Source organism: Mastigoproctus giganteus, chromosome 12 (genome assembly GCF_048544385.1).
Source record: "Mastigoproctus giganteus isolate SK-2022 chromosome 12, ASM4854438v1, whole genome shotgun sequence".
Lineage (NCBI taxonomy): Eukaryota > Metazoa > Arthropoda > Arachnida > Uropygi > Thelyphonidae > Mastigoproctus > Mastigoproctus giganteus.
In genome coordinates this window covers 144048397-144070189 of record NC_143586.1, presented here as the reverse complement: position 1 = coordinate 144070189, position 21793 = coordinate 144048397, and the positions used below count along the sequence as shown (strand labels likewise).

The 21793-nt window shown below is 36.5% G+C and overlaps 1 protein-coding gene across 1 annotated transcript; it reads left to right on the top strand.

Annotated features, from left to right (window-relative positions):
• Positions 1-7655: 7655 nt before the first annotated feature.
• On the top strand, positions 7656-8604 carry LOC150077481 (caspase drICE-like). The gene has a single exon (XM_090385915.1). It carries the CDS (start codon positions 7711-7713, stop codon positions 8602-8604), a length of 894 nt encoding a protein of 297 aa, XP_090242041.1. The 5' UTR covers positions 7656-7710.
• The last annotated feature ends 13189 nt before the right edge of the window (positions 8605-21793 follow it).

The window sequence follows — 21793 nt, the reverse complement described above, 5'->3', positions numbered from 1 at the left end:
ATATATGGTGATAAAATGTTAGTAATTATTGCTTCTGATTTTGCATGTGCAGAAGAAAATTTTGGTTGATAAATCTTTTTTATCAATTTTGACAAGCACTCATTTGTACAAAAACTGATTGTGATGCACTGTTATGAGAGACAACAAGCGCTTTACATGCTGCGATTTTATCACTTTCTCCATCACGTCTTACAATGAACACACCGGTACTTTCAACGTAATTCAAAGTTGTCTCAGCTTCCTTATGTTTCTGACTACGTAGATTGGTTAATATCACTCCTATCTCCATGAACAACAGAAAAATGAACATTACAATGTTAACAAACCACTTTTGTTTTATCACTATACCAATTGCCCAGTTTAATAAATTGGAATTCTTTTTGAAGGTCTTCGTTAAATGGGCAATTTCTCTTTCGCATTTTAAATTTTGAGGCTTAAAACTTTTAAATTATAAAATAACTTTCAACTGTGTGTATGCGACAACCGACAAGCACACATAACAAATGCCGACTACTGACACGCAACACATCGTTGAACTGATGTTAAAGGCCTATGACAAAAGTCACTCACTCTCAGTTGTGGTGGTTAGCCACCGGCAGATGGAATTCTTGGCATTCAATCAATAGTGGCTTAGTATTTAGTGTTAGGCACCATGTGTGGTTTCCCACATCTCTGTGGAATGCACCCCTACCCGTGGTTACGTGAATGACTACCACCTAAATTGGCAGCCATTCTACAATATAATCACGATTATAGTTTATGTTGCGCCAATATTTAAGTTGTTTTGTTTTTTTTTTTAAATGGGACAAAAATTATATTTTTACTAAAACGAAGGGATGGCCAGGACATAGCAAAAAAAAAAGGGCACTGTCCCGTTTAAAATGGGATGTATGGCAGCCTGCAGAGAGATTAATGTTAACTACCTTTACTTGAGCACCTTTGAATTTACCGTCTCTCTACTTGCTACTTCGCTTTGCTTATTCAGATGCTTTTAATTTTGACCTCTTCCCACACCCTACCATATTGATGCTTTGTGCTGTACCGACAGGCCAACTTCCACTAACGAAAATATTTCTGAAGTGTTGTTTTCTTTTTTTTTGTAAAATCACTCAATTTCTACCCACTATTCTTATTCATAGTTTAAGGGAATTACTGTCAGCTACATAAAGGATAACTTTGTTTTTACCGCACGAGACATCTCAGAATAAAACACCTATTGTCACTGACTTCCGACCACTTGACATTATTTTGAGACACTTTTGAATTAGAAAACATGCACTGGATTACTTTGCATGCAGAAAAGGATTAGCGTTGTCTGATTATCTGAATGTCCATGCAAAAACAACAGTTTTCGAAGTTTATAATTAATAAAATATCTTGGCACACCCAGGTTCCTGAGCTGGATATCACTTGCCGACGCCGCTCTTTAAGGGCTCGTCTAGGAAAGCCCTAAGATCCAGCTTGCTATAGCGAATACTTTAGAGTTTGGATGCCACACGTTTTTCTCCAAATATGCAGCTCTCTAATCTTTCAACCGCAGTTAATAAGTTGGCAAGGCTCGTATTATTTGCTTATGTTCCAGCAGTCTAAATGGAAATTTTTACGAAATGGAACGCTAGTTAAGAAGGCCCCGGGTGCCGAGCGATTGAGTGATCAAGTGTTTTCTCTGTGCTTAAAGTGCGATTTACAGTTTTTAAGTTCCTATCCTTAAGAAATATATTTATTTCATAAGAGCTCCAGTTACAATAGTTTTTGTACAGAGCAAAAAAGAAAAACCATCTTTCTTGATTTTTCTTACTTCTGTTATTAACACTTGCTACTTTACTCTTGGTCACACCAAGCACTTTGCCTGCTTCCCCGTGGCATGGCCAGAAACCTTGGCAGAAAAGCTAATCTGACAAGGGCCAAAAGGAGAAAATATGGATCAAACTGTGTTTCCGCCAGTAGAGTCGACAAACTCTCGGCCAGAGTTATATAGTGAACACGACACGTCGCAACCCAAGAGGTTGAAAACCACTTCCTCTGAGACAGAATTTCCTGCATTCCTTATAATGCACTCTTGCAGATCAGCCTCTAAGTAAACTCTCTCCATTTCTTATCCAGAAACACCTGGAAAGTCTTGCAGGATCTCCTAAGACAGTGGTGAGACTGCAATGAGGGGACCTACTAGTGGAGACAAACCGTGGATATTCGAAGAAACTGTTAAAACTTACAAACTTTGCTGGAATTCCAGTAAAGGTTTCCTCTCATGCAACCCTAAATACATCCAAAGGTGTTATATCCAGCTGGGATATATTGAATGTCACAATGGAGGAGATAATGCAACAGCTTCAAGATCAAATGTCATTACAGTGAAAAGGATTATGACTCAATATGACAATTAGCATTAGCATTAGTAGAGGCATTTGATGCAAGAAAGCAAGCTTATGCAGCATCAGCCAAAAACAAACAAAAAAACCCACTTCCACTTCACACCTCTGTTCGTTCAAAATACCTGTCCAGCTGAGCCTTAAACTTATTTAGGCTATCAACCTCCACTACAAGGGATGGAAGCCTGTTCCACCAACCAACCACCCGCTGGCTAAAGGCAAATTTCCGCACGTCTATCCTACATCTGTCCTTCCTCAATTTGAATTTATGCCCTCTCAGGTGATTATTCTGAGCTAGAGGAAGAATCCCATCAGCATTGAGCATGCTCAAACCATTCAAGGCTTTATACACCTCTATCAGATCACCTCGCTGGTGCCTAGTCTCCAGACACTGTAATTTGCAAAACTTAAGCCTTTCTTCGTAATACACTCACACCTACAAGGAATATTATTCTCGCTTTCAATACGCCAAATCTACCATCGTCGATGAAAGCAGGCTATATACTTTGCCGCATTAGGCCCTATATTCCTAATCCATTAAGATGTTTTAAGTGCCAAAAGTATGACCACTCTCAAACAGCATGCAGACGAAATTAAGTTTGCCCCAATTGTGGGTCCTCTGATCACTCAGTGATTGCTCAGCAAAAGAAATAGCCTGCTCCAACTGTAAAGGCAACCATCCTGCTTATTCAAAGGCATGTGACAAATGGAAAACTGAAAAGAAAATTATGAAATATAAGATTGAAAATAAAGTAAGTTTTCAAGAAGCAAGGAAAGTGATTGCTCCCAGTATGAATAAGCATACATACGCCAGTATTGCTCAACAATATCAATCAGTGGCCACCCAAACTGATGTTACAGTCCCTTCAAACACTTCAATCTCTGAATGAGCTCGGCCTGTTCTCATTTACCAACAGTCTAATATCCCTAAGCAGTTGAACCAGGCGAATAATACTTCACTTACAGTACCAGTTACATCTCCTTCCCTAGTGATAGCTTCTACATCGAATAATCGAAGCTCACGTAAGAAACATCTATGGATACAATTGACTCATCCAAACAAGAAACGATCTAGAAATATATTCGGAAGAAGGAATGGACACCGGTCGACCATTCTTCTCCAAAAAAAGAAAAACCAAAGCCTGAACGTCACAAGCCAGTCAAATTAAAAAAACAGTCAGATACAGCTTCTACTAAACACCAGTAATGCCTTATATTCTACAATGGAATTTTTGAGAATTTCGTAGCAACCTTAATGATATTGAAGTCTTAATTAACCGCTACTCTCGAGTTGGTTTCTGTCTACGGGAAACCTATCTAACCCCTCAAATTTCCACGAACATAAAGAACTATGCCATCTATCGACAAGATTGTAATACTTCAAATGCTTCCTCTTTGAGGCGTCGCCATCTTGGTCAGCTCAAAGATCCCGACCGAGCAAATTGTTTTGCAAACTGAAATTGAAGTTGTCGTAGTACGTTTGATAAAACAAATTGCGTTAACACTAGTATCAGTCTATCTCCCACAAAGTCAGACCCTGTCTTACCAAGATCTTGAAAACCTGCTAATGCAATTACCTTCCCATGTCTGTCTCTTCGGTGATTTCAATGGCCACCACCCCTTATGAGGATCGACAAAATTAGATACACATGGCCGCCTAATTGAAACCTTTTGTTCTGGATAAGCAAAACCTTACTCTTCTTAATACTGGTGCACCCACTCACATACAATTACCAACTGGACAAACTTCTGCAATCGATCTATCAATATGTTCCCCGATTCTGTTTCCAGTCATAGAATGGTCTGTTAATGACCATTCCTTGGGCAGTGATCATTTTCCGATTATTTGTGATCTGCTCACTGCACATCCACCATTAATCAAACCCTGCAGGAAATGGAAGTTCTCTCAAGCTAACTGGGTCAAATTTCAATCAGTTGTCACCCTGGATGAGCAGTATATACGAACACAGTCGACAGATGAAGCCACAGATTAGATCACTTCACACCTACTATCTGCAGCTATATGTTCAATTACATTGTCAGTTACGAATCCCCAGTACCGACGACACCTTAACTATTGGTGGAATGAAGACTGCAAAGAATTTAAAAAGTAAACCGTGGAATTTATTTCATAGATCCACAACTAATCTTATCAACTACAAGAAACTAGAAGCGAAAGCACGTCTCATTCAAAGGCAAGCCAAGAAGAATTCTTGGCTTCGTTTTGCATCTACCATAAACAGAAACTCCAGGTTAATATGGAAGAACATCAGGCAAATTTCCAACCACCCCTTCACCAATTCTTTCATGGAATGGGCAGGAACTCTCTGCTCCTGAGGACATAGCAAATGCCTTGAGTAAAACCTTTGCCCAAGTTTTAGCGGCATCAACTTATTTTCAGAAAATAAAGACCAGGACTGAACAACGTGCCCTCAACTTTCGAACCTCAGTTTTCCTTCCTTATAACCAGCCTCTTCAATATTATGAACTTCTACATGTCATTAAACAACACAAAACAGTGCCGCTGGACCAGATGCAAAGTTTATATCATATTACTAAACCTATGTGACAAAACTTTACAAATACTTCTGGTCTACTATACCCGAATATTTATGGAAAATATTTATCCCACAGCTCCTGGCATCGTGCCATAGTTCTTTCCTTTTTTAAACCTGGAAAAGACCCTACCAGTCCGTACAATTACCAACCAATTTCCCTCTCCAGTTTCCTCGGTAAATATCTTGAAAAAATTATCCATAATCGACTTGTTTAACTCATCGAAACACAACATCTAATGAGTAATAATCAGCATGGCTTTCATAAGAACAGGTCCTCCTTAGATCTCATGATCAAGACAGTCCGCAATTCGCAATGCCTTCGTAAAAAAAGGAACACTTTGTTTTGGTTTACATAGACAATGCATTTGACAGTGACCTCCATGCTCGTAGTCTATGAGGCAACCTTCCTATATTCATCAGGAACTTCCTCCACAATCGTTCGATACCACAACTCGCTTTCTATGACATTTTTACAGGAAGAAGGAGTGCCGCAAAGTTCTGTACTGAGTACAACCCACTTTGTCCTTAAAATTGATTCGAACACAAAAGAACTTCTAAATACAGTTGAGACCTATCTTTATGCTGATGATCTCTCCATTTCTTACCACTCAGAATAGGAGATCCATTGAACAGCAATTGCAGATATTCTTGAATAAAGTTCAAAGGTGGGCAGGACTCAATCAATGGCTATCGTCTATCTCAGCAGAAACCTGTTACAATCCACTTTTCTAATCAACGAAAAATGCATACAGATCCTGAACTTCAGATGTCAAACTTTACATTCCACTGACTAACGATATCAGATTCTTGGGATTAATACTTGACAGAAAATTAAATTTCTTTGAGCACATTAAATCTGCATACTTCCTGCCTCAAAAAACTGAACATACTCAGAGCTTTATCTGCCCTGTGTTGGGGAGCAGACTGTACATCTTTGATGCTCTTATAAGTATAGAGCATTGATCAAATCCAGTTTGGATTATTGTGCTCCAATCTACGATTCTGCCCGAAAGAGTACACTACGCTGGCTGGATCCTATACAGCTTAGTCCTTGGTGCATTTAGGACATCTCCTACCCATAGTTTATATATTGAAGCTCATGATCCTCCTCTTTTCCTCCGCTGGAAAACTCTACTTCTTAAGTATGCAGCTCGAATACCAAGTTGCTGTCCGCATCCTCTATAGTTTATTTCTATAGAGGTCCAAAACCTCTATAGAAATAAACCCATTAGTATGAACCACAGCTGTAATAAATAAACGCAGTAAAATAAGACCAGCAGGCTTACGCCTAATTGAAATAACGTAATGTTCCTAATGTCAACAGGCTACAAGTAATGAAAAGCTCTCATCCACCTTGGACACCTCAATTAACTTGTGATACTGATCCTCATAAGTGGGGTAAGAATCACCTACCGTCACTCAAAGTGAAACAATTCCATGCAAGCCACATTCAGAAATATGCTAATTTATTGCCAATATATACTGATGGCTGCAAATCACATTCAGCCGTTGGAGCAGTAGTATTTCCCATTACAATCATTTCTGCCGCCCTTCCACCTGAGTATAGCAGCTTCTTTGCAGAACTTCATGCAATAAAATTAACTTTAGAAAACCCGAAGTTGTACCCATCTTTAAAATACATAGTATACACTGACTCTCTGAGCTCAAATACAGCAATACAAAACTTTTCTTATAAGGTTCACCCTATGTTAAACCAAATCAGTAGCCTCTTATTACAAATTGGGGAACGTCAGTGACCTTTTTTTTGGATCCCAGTGCATTCGGGAGTAAATGGGAATCAACTTGCTGACAAAACTGCCAAAAATCCATCAACTTATAATTTAACCTTCGCTCTTATTCCAATCTCTGATTATAATCATATCATACAAAAAACGTCTTGCACAATGGAAAGAGCTATGGCACACCCAAACCAATAATAAACTTTATCAGTTGAAACAGGATCCACAGCTTTGGCACTCTAGCACCAAAACAGTACGCAGAGAAGTAGTGCTTGCACTGCACTTGCATAGATAGGACGTACATACCTGACTCACCTTCATCTACTTACAGGAGAGGATCCTTCTCAATGTCCACACTGTTCCTCACATTCAACAGTCAAACACATTCTCGTTAACTGCACTCACTATCATCAGGACAGAACATTCATCGTCCTTTCCCTAACAAATATTCAAGAACCGAAGACATTAAAACATTATTGGTGAAGATGCACCAATGAATTTTTCTCTTTTTTGAGAAAAATTGGAAGCTATCATAAATTCAAAGAGAATTTATGATAGAAAATTCTAATAAAAAATGAAGTGATTATATTTGAATTTTGTATTTTTTTTTATCATTTTTCTATGAATATGCGCAATGCAGCCCTAGCATATATTGGCAGTATATTATTATTAGCCATATGGTGCAAGGAAGCCTGAGGCTTATGCTGCACCAGCCAAAAAAAATTCTAAATTACCCTGAGAGAGAGAGAGCAAACAAGAGCCAGACGTAGAAAGGAATTTATTTTTCTTATGCTAATTGATTTGTGTAGTTTCCGTGATTTTCTATTTATTTTCTGTTCCCTTATGTACACACATCGAACACTTCGCCAAGAGACCAATAGGGGGCTCTAACATTGACAGTTCATCCGGTCCAATGGCTCATCCGATGTGTCTCGCGAAGCATGCGTTGTGGTGTTGCCTTTGTTATCTTGAAATGTTTGTGTCGGTGGCTTACTTCTAGTAGTTACTACAGTAGCTGTGTGTCACTTGTTCTGTTTCCTTTGAATGCTTTGTGGAAAAACAGTCATGGCTCAAAGTAACCACGAAATGAGTGAAGATGTTCGTGATGCGAGAGATGCATTGTTTGATTGTTTTCGCCCCCAACCTATTTCTTCTCGGAACATGGGAATAATGGATACCCCACCAGATAGCGAAAGTTACAATATGAACCATTCCTCACGTGGAAAATGCCTTATTTTCAATAACAAAAAATTTGAACAACATACAAAATTGTCTGACAGAAGAGGAACTGATGTTGATGCTTTCAATCTTAATCGGTGTTTCAGACAGATGCACTTCGATGTAACTATCCACACTGACTTCACCACAGAAAAAATTTTGGGTACGTTAGAGGAGATAAGTAAAGAAAACCATAAAGACAGGGATTGTTTCGCTTGTTGTATTTTGACACATGGCGATGCTGGTTTTTTATACGGTAAAGATGGTAGGTTTCCAACTGATCACATCTTTAAGCCTTTTCTTGGAGATGCGTGTACAACTTTAGCTGGAAAACCAAAATTATTTTTTATTCAGGCTTGTCAAGGTGACAGGCTGGATCATGGAGTAGAATTATTTTCTCATGACGAAACAGATAGCGTATCGCATGTTTATAGAATTCCTTCTCATGCCGATTTTCTCATTGCTTATTCAACCATTCCAGGATTTTATTCCTGGAGAAATACGATGAACGGATCGTGGTTTATTCAAGCATTATGTGCTGCACTGGACAAGTACGGCCAAGAGAAAGATCTACTAAGTCTTCTAACCATTGTCAATCGAATCGTTGCGTACGAATTTATTTCTTGCGTACCAACTGATTCTGATATGCATGGCAAAAAGCAAATTCCTTGCATCACGTCCATGTTAACTAGGAAGGTATATTTCCCTCAAAGATTGTAATTATTTTCCTAAGTATGCTTGATTGTTTATATAAAACTTCAACCACTGGTTATTTTATTATTATTTTTTTTTTAATTTAAATTCAGGCAACAAATATGTATGCATAATGGTTAGATAAAACATTTGCCAAATATATCTTGAAGACGAAACAACATTATTATATTTATAAATATTTTGATTTATGCTTTGTGAATACTTTATTAATTAGTTCTCTGTGTATGTTTCATATTTTAAGAAGTTGATGTTTAAACAGCTTTAAAAGTATGTATGACCTTTTCTTAAACATATCAAAAAATCAAATTACGTCTTCAGTATAAATATATGAATTGTATTTAAATTTTGGGATATTTTACCTGTAAATGTATAAAAAGGACTGCAAAAAAAAAAAACTCATCAAAAAAATAAATAAACATAGGTACCACTAAATTGAACATCAACTTTTTATTGTTGAGTAATATGAAGAATATCACACTTCCAAAGTGTGTACAAGTGAAACCAATTTTAAGGTTCAGTTATTTATTCTAAGGAGTACAAACATGTTTAAATAATTCGCAGTTGCATCTATTAAAATATTAAATTTTTTACAAGACATGAAAAAAAAATGTAGTTTAAATTTAAGATTTAGATTTATATTTGTTTAGAACTGAAGCCATAAGTTTTCTTGTGTTTCTGCTGCCTTATGGCAGTTGATAATTTTGGTATGATGTGGTGATGTTTCTTTTTTGTTTTCTGTTCTACTGTAATACATTTCAGGCATTCTTGTAGAGCACCTATAACTGAAACATTGCATGCATATTGTTTAAAGATAGAAGTTACTCATGAAGTTATTTAATATCTTATAGAAAATCGGAATTCTTTCACTGGCTTAATGGTAGTTACTGTATTGTTGTAAGATACTTAATCTTAAAATATAATGTTCAAGTGCCTTAAATAGTGATGCCATATATTAAAATAAGAAGGGAGCTTTAAATTAATGGATTCGGGTTATGAAATGAAATATGCCATATGTTATTGTGTTATATATATATATATATATATGTGTGTGTGTGTGTGTTTTCATTTACATGTTTATTAACCATGTTTGTTTCTGAAATTGTTCCATAGTTGACAACTTTTTTTGCTTTTTCTGTATGATTTCTGGAAATTATTCCATTTACAGATAGTTTTCTTTTATTTTGGATTTGAATATTTTAAATGTTGTATATATGTTGTATGTGTGTGTATGTATGTATATATGTATGTATATATATATATATATATATATATATATATATATTATGGGAGGGTTAATGTGGACCTATCTGATATAATGATTTTACCACTTCTCACTCAGGGAAGGCTGGGTTTGAATTTGAATCCCAAATCCTTATTCTGAGCTGTAATTAGCTGATCTTATGTGTCATTTGTAGGGCAAGTTTCCTCTATGAGTTATTCATTTTCAGCCTGCACAGTATGGTGTCAAGTACTAACATGCTGTATAAATCATAATAGCAGCAACAACAACCTATCCTATATCACCATTCTTCTGTTTCTTGGTGATTCTGGGTAACTCGGAAATTTTTTTTTTAGCTGGTGCAGCATAAGCCTCAGGCTTCCTTGCACTATATGGCTAGTAATAATAATAGTAATACTCTGGAATGAAAAATTCTTCCATTTCATTCTTGGTTGGAGAGATTCAAAAGCAGTTTGCAGCACTTCAAATGGATCATATTTTGGACATTACTACAATAGAAGATAGCATTGATACAAAATTTTGAAATAATCTTGAAAGTATTTACTCAGTATTTTTGATCATGTTTCACTTTGAAAAATTATGAACATCTGCTTTTCTGTCATTATCAGTAGGCAGAATACATTCTTAATTTTGCCCCTCTTCATCCCATTGTTTCCTTTTTGTTGCATTGCTGTTGATCATTTCCATTCTTATTCCTACTTGAACCAATTTCGATGACTTAAATAACAAAAAACTTAAATTGCAATCAGTGCCATAAATACAAAAAATCATTCCTGCTACATAAATAATTGGTTGTTAGGCCATATTCAGGTCTGGATGCTGAACTAAACAATAAATTTGTCAAATAAATCAGTGTTTCAGTTTTAAAAAAACAAAAGAGCTTTTTTTTTTTTTTTTTGTTATTCTATAAACCATGTACTTTTCCATGAACTTTTGAGGCAGATTTCCTGAATAATGCAGAGTGAGCTACTTCCACTTCCCTCCATGTTTACAAAAACATGTTACATGTTTATTTCTCTTTTGTAAAGATTTACCTTTTAATGTCCATCAATTAATGCTACTTACCAATCTACAAAAATTTCTAAAATATATATATATATTTGTGCAATTCAAAAAAATAGTTCTAGTTCTAGTTAATTGTTATTATTATAAAGATAAGAATAATGTGACATTTAAAAAAAAATTAGATTTTTGTTTCAGTTTGGCTCATAGAAACTAAAATATTTGATTTTATTGGTTTTGATTTTCATAATAATACTGTAAATGGTAATTTTTTAGTATAGATATATATTACGTCATCAACACAATGCCAGTTGGTACAAATAAAATTTTTAAAATAAGCATATTACAAAACTAATTAATGTAATTTACCTTATTCAGAGATTGCAAATGTTTTTAGTTAAGAAATTTTAGTAATGGATGTCATCATTTTTAAAAGCAGATTTATTAATATAAATGACACATTGCATGTGACTTTTAATCCCACCCTTAGTCATTTTTGCAAACATAACAAAAAGGTGGCCTTACTTATTGATAGCACTATCAATTTGATATCTTGTATAAATATTTTGGATACTTTTATCATAAATTCTTTATCAAGAACAGCTGTGCTCACTGTGACGCTCATATGAATAATTAGAGATGAAGTATTTTTTGTCTCCATTATTTAATATTCCTGAATATTTGGAGGAGATATACAGCTAATGACCACTATGTGGTCCTGAACATTTTTATTAAAGTTCATATCTGCATTGAATTGTGGGTCTTGTTTTTTTGCATAGCCTTTTGTTATGCAAATAAAACAGACATGTAAAATAGTTTGTACAAGTGTTTTTACATGATAAGCCATTGTACATTTTTATGTAGTTTTACACCAATTTAACACATGTATATTTTATTATTATGATTTTTATCCCTGGGTGTTGGAAGTGGAAAACTAGTATAATTCATTTTTGTGAGTGTATGATAATATAAAGGGATTTTTCATCTTGTAATTGGAAGATGAGGAGATTTAATTAGGGTTCTGTAAACAAAAGCACTGTGTATATACACAGTTGTCAAAAATACTGTAATATGTTGATGGTGTATGTGGTGAACTTATTCAGTTCCAGGGCACTTTCCCTCAGGCCACATGGAAACTGATGCATTAAACACTTTGAAATAATTGTAATAGACACCTGCCATACCCTTGTTCATCTTCATGTGAACAAGCACTGCCTTCTTAAAATGTATTACTTGGATTTTCCATTAAAAATAATTCTTAAAATTCATTGTGAACATTGTTGCTTATACAGTAATGTTTTAATTCTTTGCATATTATGTCCTGAACTCAGAATGCAACTTGGTTTTAAAATCCTACAGATTAAATTGTGTTTATAGCCACAAGCAAGCAAACAAATTATAAAAGGAAAATATTTATATCCTGTTCAGCTTTACAATTCATATCCCATCCTGCTAAAAGTATACAGACTTGCATTTGGCGAACAAATTTTAAAGATATGGCTCCACCTTTAGCCCCAATGATAGCAGTGATCTACATGGAATATTTTTGACCATCGGTAAATTGTTGCATGTCATTTTCCTCAGCATATAGCAAGCAATGCAAAGTTTTTGCATTGCTTGCTATATGTGATGGGTAATATCATGCAATATGGATTGTCCAATATGTCAGTATACACTTGTCATTGATGATTTTTCCCACTAATGGTCTAGGTGGTTAAACCATGAGAATCCACCAAACCAGAACCCACACCTACGTAACTTGTCACAACATGTTGTTCCAAGAGTGGACTAGGCACTGCTTCAAACATCTGGTGTTCCTTGATATGAAGTGAGACTTGTGAGCAGCAACTGAGCCATAAAAATTCACATTGTTTAATTGCTGCAGCCCATGGATGCACTTATGGACATCTTGGACCTCAAAGTGGAGACCTTAGGAACTGTTAAATTCAAAACTAAATAGGGGACTGTGACAGAAAAATGGAATTTGGATGTAATGTTCAGGTGCAGCCTTAAAGGAGGACTGACTTGCCCTGTTCTCTGTTAGCCATCTCACAGCCAAAAAATTCCATTTTTAAGAGGATTTTACAACACATTACTGAGGACACAGTTCTGAGAAAATGTCACTTGCTTCAATTTCACTGCTTTCATCAGGAACAGGGATATATATATTTTTTTTTTTTTTTTTTTTTGTTTAGTCTGCCACATGAACTTGTATCATCCTCCTCCTTCCATCTTATAACCAATATGTTCATTTAACTACATTTGGCTGTTGCTTGTAGCAACAAATTGTATGGTGTGGCAGTCAGCAATTAAATCTCTCTTTGAAAATGTAAGCTGCTTATTTGCCTTGCTTCTCTACTGTTGCCTACATGCTTGTAAACTTGTGGCATTCACTGGAAAATTATTCTTGAATCATTTAACATTTCACTTAAATGGTCCTTTTCTTTTTTTCCTTGATAATAAAGTGTAAATCAGTAGAGTACTTGTTAAATTAAAGTGAAGCGTCAAATAATTATCTGCATGCTTCTCGAAGAAAATCTTAAAATAAAACTTAAATGTAGTCATGTGAGCAAAGAATATTCTCTGAAAGATTATTACGTTGAGAATGTGAAATAATTAACTTGTTGATTTTATGTAACAATTTTTGTAATCTAATTTAGAATTTTTTAGTTTTTAATTTTTTTAGAATGTAATTTAACGTTCTATAATGTTGTATTACATTATAGAACGTTAAATTACATTCTAAATACAACTTAACAGAACACAGAAGGATAAGACAGATTTAGAAGTTTCGAAGTTAGGTATAACCTTCTCAACTGCTCCTTTGTTACCTATGTCAACTAAATAATAAATAATGCTCACAAGAAATTGGCACGGCATTCATAAAATGGCTTGTTTCTTAAACAACTCAAATCTGAACAAAACTTTATTTACTGCATTTGAATTGCCCCATTTAGAATTTGCATACTCAGTCTGATTCCTACACTCAACAAATTGGGAAAAATACAGATCTGAATGGTCAAACACTTGTTATGCTGTGATGGAATTCAGAATTATTACAATAACATATCTCTGAATATAATTTGAAACTGTTATTTATAAGAAAGTGCACCCAAGGATTAAAGCTGCTATACAAGATCAACAACCATTGTTTGAATACTTTGTTTGTGGAATGCAGTCTGAAAGTACTTGCTTAATGTGCACTAGAGACATGATCTGACGGACTTTGAAAATGATTGTTGGACACCAGTTGAAGAGGCAGTATTACGGAAACTACCAGTATTGTGGGCTGTTCATGGAGTGCTGTAGTTAAGGTGGGCAATTACTGGACAGCAGTAATTTGTAGAGGCTTATGCTGCACCGACCAAAAAAAATTTCTGATTTACCCTGAGAGAGAAGTAGAAAGGAGTCACCAAGAAAGAGAAGGATGATATCCATCTCAGTGTCCCAAGCCCATATTCACCAAATGTGAGCCCCTGGGGTTATGGTCATGGTAAACTTACTGTCCACCTTGTGCAAGCCAAAAGATAAAAAATGGAATGGCTGACCATAGACTTTAATGAGCAGACAACCAGCAGTGTTTCCAAGACCATGATCCAACAAACCCTCTGTGTGAGCTTTTGCATTAGGTGCCCAGTTCAGATACCCATGCTTACATGCACACATCACCAGTGGTGCCTAAAGTTTGCATCTGAAGGGCATTGTTCTACCATTAACAACCGGAGCAGACGGAGCTTTTTTTCCCTAACGGGCTCTGGTACAACCAGCTCCGTGCATGATTGGCCCAAATTAAAAAAATTATGCACATATATATGTATAATAATTATAATATATATAATTTGGATTTGCACATAAAATTTACATTAATAATATTAAAATCAAAAAAGTAATTGAACTAAATATCAAAACAAAGGGGGGGCCCCACCTGGCTTTACCCAATGACCGTTGTTGTTATTTGGTTTTTAGGAGCATTAGCAACTAAGGCCACATTGCTCCAGGGATATGTGGTGGTCATTCCCTGACCTTTCCGCATCCTCCGTATTTGGTGGTCACGGGCTCGAACGACGGTCTAATCAAGAAGGGTGTGCTACGCACTGCTGCTCCTGCCTACCCGGCTATGGATGTGCCCTAGTGACCATTATGGCTAGTCCACTACTGTTGAACAACTGGGAAAAAGTAGCTTTTTTCAAAGAATCAGTGTTCTTTTCCTGTTGCTGTGTGGGTCTTAAATTGGAGAGTACAGCAATAAACTGCAAAAAGAAGTCAGTCCAATGTCGTAGTCCAGTAGAAAAGGAGGGTAGCAGCAATAGCAGTCTATGATGTTTTCATGGGAATCTCTTGAAGCCCTCATACTCCTAGACACCACACTGAATGCTGAAAACTACCTATCAACTGTGGATAATCAGGTACCTTCATGATTACTGTCTTCCCAGATAGGACAAATTATTCCAACTGGATAATGTGACCTATCATGTTGCCGATATTGTTTGAGAATAGTGCACCAAACGCAAAAGTGACTTACAATTGCTACATTGTTCATCAAACTTGCTGGTTGTTAATCCTCTAAAACGTTCCCAAACTTTTTTGATCATGGACCCCTTTTGTCTTCAGATGATAACCACAGATCCTCACATCCTAGCTCACTTCAATATGGGATGTCCAGATGTTAGGTATCCAAAATTAAAAATTCAGAATTGATTTATTATATGCTTACAATCCACCTTTTTTAGACTGACAAAACAACTGAATAATAATCTGTCACTATTTGAGTATACAAAATCGTACCTCATAGGCTACTACTAGTGTTAAGAATTTTTTCGTCTCACAAAGTTCTTTAAAGTTTGGAGTGATTGTGGACAACAATTCTCATGTCAGGTGTGACATGCAGTTTGTAACAATATTTAGATTTTATTTAACAAAATAAGTGAATTCCAAAGTTGCCCTTACAGAAATTATCCATGGATACCCCTGGGAACTTTGTGGATCCCTTGAGATCCACAGCACAGTTTGAGAACAACTGCTCTGGAACATCTCGGAAATTGCATGGTTTAACAGATCAGCCATTTTGAACCACCACAGCCTCTTGCAGATTTATGCAATCCTGACGACATGGTAGAACGTACATTCAGAGGCCTTATAGAGTTGCCTCTGTGTGATGGCAAGAGGAGGAAATACCCTTAGTGTTTTGGGTGGATACTATATATGTATATATGAAATGATGGAATATAAAAGATGGATGTAAAGAGTATGCAATTAGACTTTCAAGTGGAAACCAGCAATACAAGAATGTAATAAGAAAATATGCATAATTGAAGATAAATAGAGTTAAATTTGGAAATAACACCCAGATCAGGTAGAAAAAATTTGTAATAAAAACTAATACAGTCGAACTTCGTTATAACAAGCACAGAAATAACGAGATCACGGCTGTAATGAGCAAAAAACCATAATGATTTTAATTTACGCATATTCTCATGCAATCGTTCACAGTTATAACAAGTGTACTACACATATACCAAAGAAATTTTGGTAACTATGTAAACGTTCTTAATTGCTCTGGTAGTCGGAAAAACCCAATTCTTCGAATAGACGAAAATGAAAAGGGCGACTTGGCTTTATGACCACTTGCATCCGATTAACTGCCGGTTTATGACCTTGTCCTCTGGGGCCTTGTAGAGTTGCCCCAGAGGAGGGGGGACTATACAATACTGAGCTGGATATCATCATTCTTCTCTTTCTTGGTGATTCCCTTGTACTTCTGACACTCTCTCTCAGGGTAATTCAGAAATTTTTTTTAGCTGGTGCAGCATAAGCCTCAGGCTTCCTTACACCATATAGCTAATAATAATAATAATACTGCATTGGCATTCTGTATGTCGCATTACCCTATTTACAGATCGCCTTGTATTCACTAAACCATAAATTTATTTCGGGACTTCGAACTTCAAATGCATTTCGGGAGTTCTAAGAACGGTGAATGGATTTCTTGACTTCTAAGAACTTTGTATGCATTGTATTTCGGGACTTTTAAGAATGTATGCATTGCAGGGCATCTAAGAACTTTGTATGCAGATCACTATCATTCTTAAAGTAAAATCAGTTAGAAATGAACCCTTCCTTCGGAAACATGTGTACTAACAAAAGAAAGTGTCTCTCGAATCGCGAAAAAGCGGAAAATATTCGTGAGTTAGAATGTGGTGCAAAATATGTTGAAGTGTGTAAAAAGTTTTCTTTGTCCTCTTCAAGTGCATCGAAATAGGACTTTTATAATTTGACACCTGACAATACATTTAAATTCAAAGGGGGAAAATGTGTTGGTGGAAAAAAAATCAAAAGCTCGCATAACGGTACTTTGTGCAAATATGACAGGAACTGATAAAAAAAAAAAAAAAAAAAAACTTTGTTATCGGAAAATTGTTAAAACCTTGGTGTTTCAAAAACGTAAGGAAACTTCCTGTGGATTACACAGCAAACAAAAAAGCTTGGATGACTTCGGCAATTTTTTGGCAATACGTAAATGATTGTAATAAGGAGCTGTTCAAAAAGAAGAAAAATATTTTATTGTTAGTTGATAACTGTCCTGTACATCCCCAGATTCAAAATTTGTCCAACATTGAGCTAGTGTTTCTGCTTCCCAATGCGACATCAATTTTAAAACCAATGGGCATTATTATTGCTCTTATATTATTTTTCCCTGATTGGGGGTTCTACCTCGTGACGGGTATTGCTACCAAGTACACAGGGTAGTTGTTATGTCTGGTGTTACTGTTGGTCGAGGAACTCTCTGATAATCCTACAGATGTTCAGGATTGCGACTTTCTGGAGTTCCTTGTAGATGTTTGCTGGGAGACCTATTGCTTCTAGACTGTTATGTAGGGTCTTTGGCACCATACCTGTGGTTGACACGATGATCGAGATGGTCGTTACTTGTTGCATATACCACATCTCTTTGATCTCCTGTCTTAAGTTCGTGTACTTCCTGATTTTTTCCCAATGGGTTTTCTGCAGGTTTGCCAGTGCTGGGTACCGCTATATCAATCAGATAGGCAGCCTTTCCTTTTTGTCCACACGGGTTATGTCCGGTCTGTTGTGCAGGATTGTCCTACCCATTATTATGGCGTGGTCCCAGTACAGCTTGTGGGTTGGGGTCTCTAGTACTACCTGAGGTTCATACTTGTAGTACGGTACACTTTATTATTATTGTTATCCACTTGTGAAAGGAAGCCTGAAGCTTATGCTGCTCCAGCCAAAAAAAAAAAAAAAAAAAAAAAAAAAATCATTAGGTACCCTGAGAGAGAGTCAGCAGGAAATCAACAAGAAAGAGGAAAGTGATATCCAGCTTAGGACCCTGGGTGTGCCAAGCCCATACTCACCAGATGTGAGCCCCTGGAGTTATCAAGTGTATGGTTTTAAAATTGCAGACAAATAAATTGTGTTTAATGTTAAGTGTATTGTACTTTATACAAGCATATTAATACAAATAATATGTAGGTATATACTTATTTTTTTTTTTTCTCTCTAATATTTCTTTTGTTTTTTGAATCTATCTTTTAAAAAATAGGAGGTAGATTTAACTCATCACTGATATAAAGTGTTCATTGTTTAATATCCCCAGGGGTTTCCCCATATCCGCTATCACGGATATGGCGAGTAACGGTTATAACGAGGAAATCTGTCAGTCCCTTGATTCTCTTTATAACCAAGTTCGACTGTACTTGAGTAATCAGTTGTAGAGATTATTATAATTATCCATCAAGCAACATTGTGTTTCATATAGGTTAAGAAGATAAGTATATACTTAAAAGATTCAAATTTACTTTCACTTTTATAGTACCATTGTACTTTTACTTTCACTTTTATAGTACCAATGCAAAATGATATTCCTTTACTCGGCTTTCTAAAACGCTTTAACTTCTTTGTATTACTAGAATATCAAGTAAGGAGATGCCAGTAGAATGCAAGCCACATAAGTCATGAATAAAAAGTAAACCAGTTATTTGTTATTTGTTTTTTTTTTAGGAGCATTAGCAACTAAGGCCATATTGCTCCGGGGATATGCTGTGGTCATTCCCTGACCTTTCCGCATCCTCAGTATTTGGTGGTCACGGGCTCGAAGCCCGTCTAATCAAGAAGCGTGTGCTACGCACTGCTGCTCCTGGCTACGGAGGCCCCAAGTAAACCAGTACATAACTAGCAACAAAAGAAGAGTTTGCCTTATAATAAGTGTTCTGAGTTGTTACAGTATAACATTTCACTGTAAGGGCCACATTTTATTCAAAAAGCCTTCAGTTTCTCTTACAGATGTAAGTAACTTCTCAGTATTGAAGGGGTTTTCAAAATTTTGCCCCTGAAATATTGGTACATTTTACAACAATTAAATATTTAAAGATATTAAAAACAACATTTTGGAATTCAATAGTACATTGTCAAAGCTACTACTCAGGATTTCTAAGAGGTACAAACTAAAGGTTATAATGATATATGCAACCCCGGGGGCTCACATCTGGTGAGTATGGGCTTGGCATACCCAGGGTGCTCAGCTGGATATCATCATTCTTCTATTTCTTGGTGATTCCCTTCTACTTTTGACTCTCTCTCTCAGGGTTACTCGGGAACTTTCTTTTTTTTTTTACTGGTGCAGCATAAGCCTCAGGCTTCCTTGCATCATATGGATATGAATAATAATAATAATAATCTATTTCATTGGTTGGATAATTAGTGCATAAGTTGGCTGGCTATGCGTATTTTTATTTAGTGTTCGAATTCTGTGATATGGCGTCCATTGTTAGCCTTGTGACGTTCCGACGTGATGGAACTCAGTGAATGGTCTCTTATGTTGTTGATTTTCGTCTCGTTCATAGTGATATTTCACGCATTTCGGATCTTGTGCCGTCAAGGGAACGCCGCTAAATTTGTATCAGTTCGCATTTCTTCAAAATAACTTTACGGGATGTCGTGGATTAGAACTTTTACAACAGGTAGTGTAATCGGTATTCTTTCCCAGGAGTGGCTAGCACTTAAGTGACATGACACTACAGTAGCTTGGAAAAAATAAAAGTAAACACCTTTTTGAATTTATTACTGACTTTTTTTTATTGGTTTCTGTTTATTTGGTGTTTTTAGCCAATGTTAAATCTTATATAATGTAAGATAATAGACCTAAGCGAAGACAATGCCGCTCTAAAAAGTTATCGTGTTAAACCAAATAACCCACGCATGTGCAAAGCAATGATTCGGAACTTTGAAGTGCCTACTGGTGGCTAAGCTGAGCCGCAGCAAAACTCTTCAGTTCACTATTTCTTTATTTTTTAGGAGCATTAGCAACTAAGGCCATATTTCTCTAGGGATATGCGGCGGTCATTTCCTGACCTTTCCGCATCCTCCGTATTTAGTGGCTCACCGGCTCGAACCCCGGTCTAATAAAAAAGCGTGTGCTACGTACTGCTGCTCCTGGCTACGAAGGCGCCCTTCATTTCATAGCCTTGAGTACTTTTGTTAGTTTTTATCCAAAACGACAAGATAATTTTTAAAAAAAGCTTTGCATCAATCATAATCATACAAAGGTAAACTTCAAATTAAACAATTAGATAAACCTCTATACGATTTAAACATTGGGGCCAAGCTATTCTGGTGCTACAAAATTAAATCAGCTGCCGTCACTACTGTTCCTGTTAATGCTTAGTTACAAATTTATCTTACTTGAGGGGGATGATTACTGTCCACAAGAGACATTAACATAACTAGTAAGAATGAAAAAGTAATTGATGTTGAGTTGTTCTTAAAAGTCAAATATTGCTTAACTTATTTAACTTTCAAAAAATGTATGCTATCTAGGGAAGCATTAGCAGCGGTAAATGATACAAGAAATTAAGGTTATACAATAACAGGGGGAATAAAATGTCCATTCCCTCTAACAGGCTGTGTTCAACCTACCCACTAATGCAACACCAGATGGAAGTTTGCCTTCAACTAGCAGTTAGTTGATTGTTGGAATCTTAATTGGCGATTCTAATTATTTTGCTGCCTATTTAAGACACTTTGCTAGAGCTCCTCCCTATAGGTTTTTTTTCATCTATCAATAGAGAATCTGGTTATTTATTACATCAGAGTAGGTAAGCAGTTCGTGGTCGTCAAAAAATACGCTGCCCTGTCATTACTATCCGTTGATAGTCACGTCCTAGCCAAGCACCCGATGTCAGACAATTATAAATATGCTTAAAAGGTCTTTGAAGAGACAATAGAACGATTGTGAGGGCAAAGTGCTGCGATCAAGAGAGATACTAAAGATCGTTAGGTCGACTGTTCGTGATATGACTTCCAATGGAAGTGGAATGGTTTTTTGTCCAGCAAACAGAAAATCGACCACAACACGTGCAATTTACAGATCTAGTAGCTGATGCTCCTAAAACCTTATAGCAACGACATAATAAGGATTGCCACTTTCGTCCAGTCCAGTCCAGTCCACAAGCCACTAATCACACTTCCAAGCTTGGTATAAGGCACGCTGTTGTTGGACTGCAGACCAATTGAAGGCTGTGCTTTGGACTGCTGAATCCAAAGGAAAAGATCTGACGGTCATGCCTGGGTGTGGTAGTGATGCCTGGAGAAAACTACCTGTTGCGGGACCATACCTTCCGGAAAATGTTTACTGGAAGGAGCGTGATGGTTTGATGCTGTATTTCGTGTTTTGGCTTGGGGCATTAGTTATTGAACAAAAACCATGGATGCCGAGGTCTAAAAGCTATCTAGAATAATGCGTTTACCTCCGTTGTGATGAAAATCCACGCCTGTATCAACAGAACACTCCAAGTTCTACTGGCCCTCGTGCGTAACCCAGTTGGTATAATTCCCCCCTCCCCACACTGGGAAAACACCTGAGATCAAATCCCATCAATGACGGGATTTTTTTGGTCCTTTTCACAATGTGGCTGAGTTAGTCGGCCTCAGACAAGA

What these genes read in the sequence shown, in the direction of transcription:
- LOC150077481 (XM_090385915.1), top strand. Translation starts at nt 7,711, where the DNA reads ATGCTTTGTGGAAAAACAGTCATGGCTCAAAGTAACCACGAAATGAGT.